Here is a 2,163-nt window from a genome sequence, read left to right on the forward strand (position 1 = left end):
ACCAGAGTGGCTTTGAAAATGGCTGACGCCCTTGCCCCTGTCCAGATGGCACCAGTCCCTCCCCACAGTCTCTCCACTGCCTTCCCAGTGTGACTCGTTCATTCCTGTGGCTTCAGACACTGGGTAGATGCTGATCTTCCCCGCCCTGTGTGCCCGGAGCTCGGTCTCTGAGCACGAGGCTGCTGCCCGCGGCCACTCAGACTCACTGACGCGAGGCTCTCTTCTCGGGGGGTGAACTATTCATCCTCACTCCTGAATTGTCTCCCAGCCACTGCCCTGGTGACCCCACGGGACACCCACTGGCCCCTCAGATCGGAAGCAGCCAGCTCTGCCCCCTCCCAGCTCCCACGTCTGCACTCAGCCCCCTGGGCCAGGCCTAAAGTTTTAGGAGACGATTCCTCGACCCACTGGACAGCCGTCCCCAGGGGCGTGGGGCAGGGAGGGTGGTTGTGACTCCTCCGCCCCCAGCACCGTCCAGGGCTGCTCCCCGCACGCGCTGCCCCCCACGCGGGTCTGTGGAAGGAGGAGCCGGCCCACACCACCACTGACTGTGCGTTTTCCTCCGCAGGACTGTACATTCTTCAATAAGAAAGACATCCTCAAGTAGGTGCGGCTTCCGTTCACCCCTTGGAGCGGGCAGGGCGGGGTGGGCGGAGGCTGGGGGCCGGGGCCCCCTCGTGGTGGCTGGGGAGGAGCACTCTCTGTGTCAGGAGCCAAGTGCAGGCTGCTGCGTGCACTCAGAACCACCCCCCACCCCCCAGGCCCACATCCCTCTGCCAGGGGCCTGGCTGTGCTGGGTGTGGTCTCAAGCACATTTCCATTTAACCCTCAGTGTCACCTTCTGACGGGAGAATCTAATTTCACCCCTACTTTACTGATGGGACTTAGTTGGGCCAGCCAGTGCCACAGCCAGGGACTGAAGCCCTGGCCCCTGACTCCAGCCCCCTTGCTAGTTCTGTGCACCCTGGGACCTGTCAGAGGAGGGGTCCCTGATGATTGGACCGGGGGTCCCTCAGCGCCTTCTGGTTCCAGTTCGGATGTCCCCCTGCTTCTGGGAGGTCCGAAAGACAGGGGCGTGGCGTGCAGCGCCCGACTGCCCGGGGCCGTCCACCAGGCCCTCACCCTTCCCAAGATAACTCCCATATTGGGGGGGGGCCTTGATGGGAAGGGGAGGGGTTGGCAGCCTGAGCGCCCAGGGCCAGATGGTGAGTAGGAAACCTGGCGCCTGCTCAGGCTATCAGGTGGCTCTGAGAGCCGCAGGTCTCGGGATCACTTTCCCCGGAGGCCGCTGGGCTGGGGCGAGAGCCTGTCGCAGCTTCCCACGAGGGCTGGGCGGTCACTGCCCTGAGCACTGTGCTGGGGCAGGCAGTGTCCCTCGGCCTCCGTCTCTGCCCAGGCTGCTCTTCCTCCCTGTCACCTGGGTGGGCAGGAACACCCCACTTCCACCACCTGGAGGGGCAGGGTGAGGGGCAGAGCCCCTCAGCCTGGGCATCGGCATCCCTGGGCCCTTGGCCAAGCTCAGAGCCTCCCCGGCCTCTGGTTCTTGTATAAAATGGATGGGTGGGGATCGTGACGTCCACCCCCGGGTCACTGCCAAGGGGCCAGGACAGCAGGCTCTGGGACTTGACGGAGAGGCCCCTGAGTCCCGCCGGCCCCGCCCAGGTGGGTCCCTGGATGAGCTGCACCCTGAGCACCGCTGGGTGTTGTCAGGAAAGCCGAGCAGTAGGTTCTTTGGTAGCTTGGGGCCCAGCCCAGTGATCCCAAGTGTCAGAGTCCCAGATAACCGCCAGGGACCGCTTCCCTCTGCCCCCTCCCCACCCCCTAGGTGGATCCAGTTGCTCCCTCGGGCCCAGCACTTGCACCCCCCAGGGCTGACCCTGAGTGAGCAGCCCCCCACTTCCTTCGTGTCGGTAAGAGCTCAGTGCCCTTACTGCACCCCCTGCGGCCCCGGTTAGGGTTAGGCTGTGCTCCTCTGCCGCGTGGGCCGGGTCCAGAGAGGCGCACCCAGCGAGGGGCCCGGCGTTTGCTTCTTTGTTACTTTGTCCTCTCTAACTTCCTCTGCCTTTTAAACACTTTGTATCATCTATTCTAGTTACTCTTAATTTTTTATTCCACGTGGGATACGTGATGACTGTAGAAAATTTAGGAAAATAAAGCCAGTCA

At 63.2% G+C, this 2,163-nt stretch overlaps 1 protein-coding gene across 6 annotated transcripts in view; it reads left to right on the plus strand.

The window, feature by feature from the left end:
* Nucleotides 1-2,163, plus strand: part of CIB2 (calcium and integrin binding family member 2) — an 18,288-nt gene that overhangs the window by 8,266 nt on the left and 7,859 nt on the right. For 3 of the 6 annotated variants that reach the window (XM_023520044.1, XM_023520045.1, XM_023520043.1), the window contains exon 2: nt 569-607. The exons of 1 other annotated variant lie outside the window; for it this stretch is intronic. Coding sequence is in view for 2 of the 5 variants with exons in the window: in XM_023520043.1 (XP_023375811.1) it covers nt 569-607 (39 nt within the window). In the remaining 3 variants the exon portion in view is untranslated. Of the gene's footprint in view, nt 1-568; nt 608-2,163 lie in introns of those variants that run through there. 2 more of the 6 variants (XM_011374368.2, XM_011374369.2) reach the window with 1 other exon arrangement.

The sequence above is a fragment of the Pteropus vampyrus genome, unplaced genomic scaffold (genome assembly GCF_000151845.1).
Source record: "Pteropus vampyrus isolate Shadow unplaced genomic scaffold, Pvam_2.0 Scaffold245, whole genome shotgun sequence".
Classification (NCBI taxonomy): domain Eukaryota; kingdom Metazoa; phylum Chordata; class Mammalia; order Chiroptera; family Pteropodidae; genus Pteropus; species Pteropus vampyrus.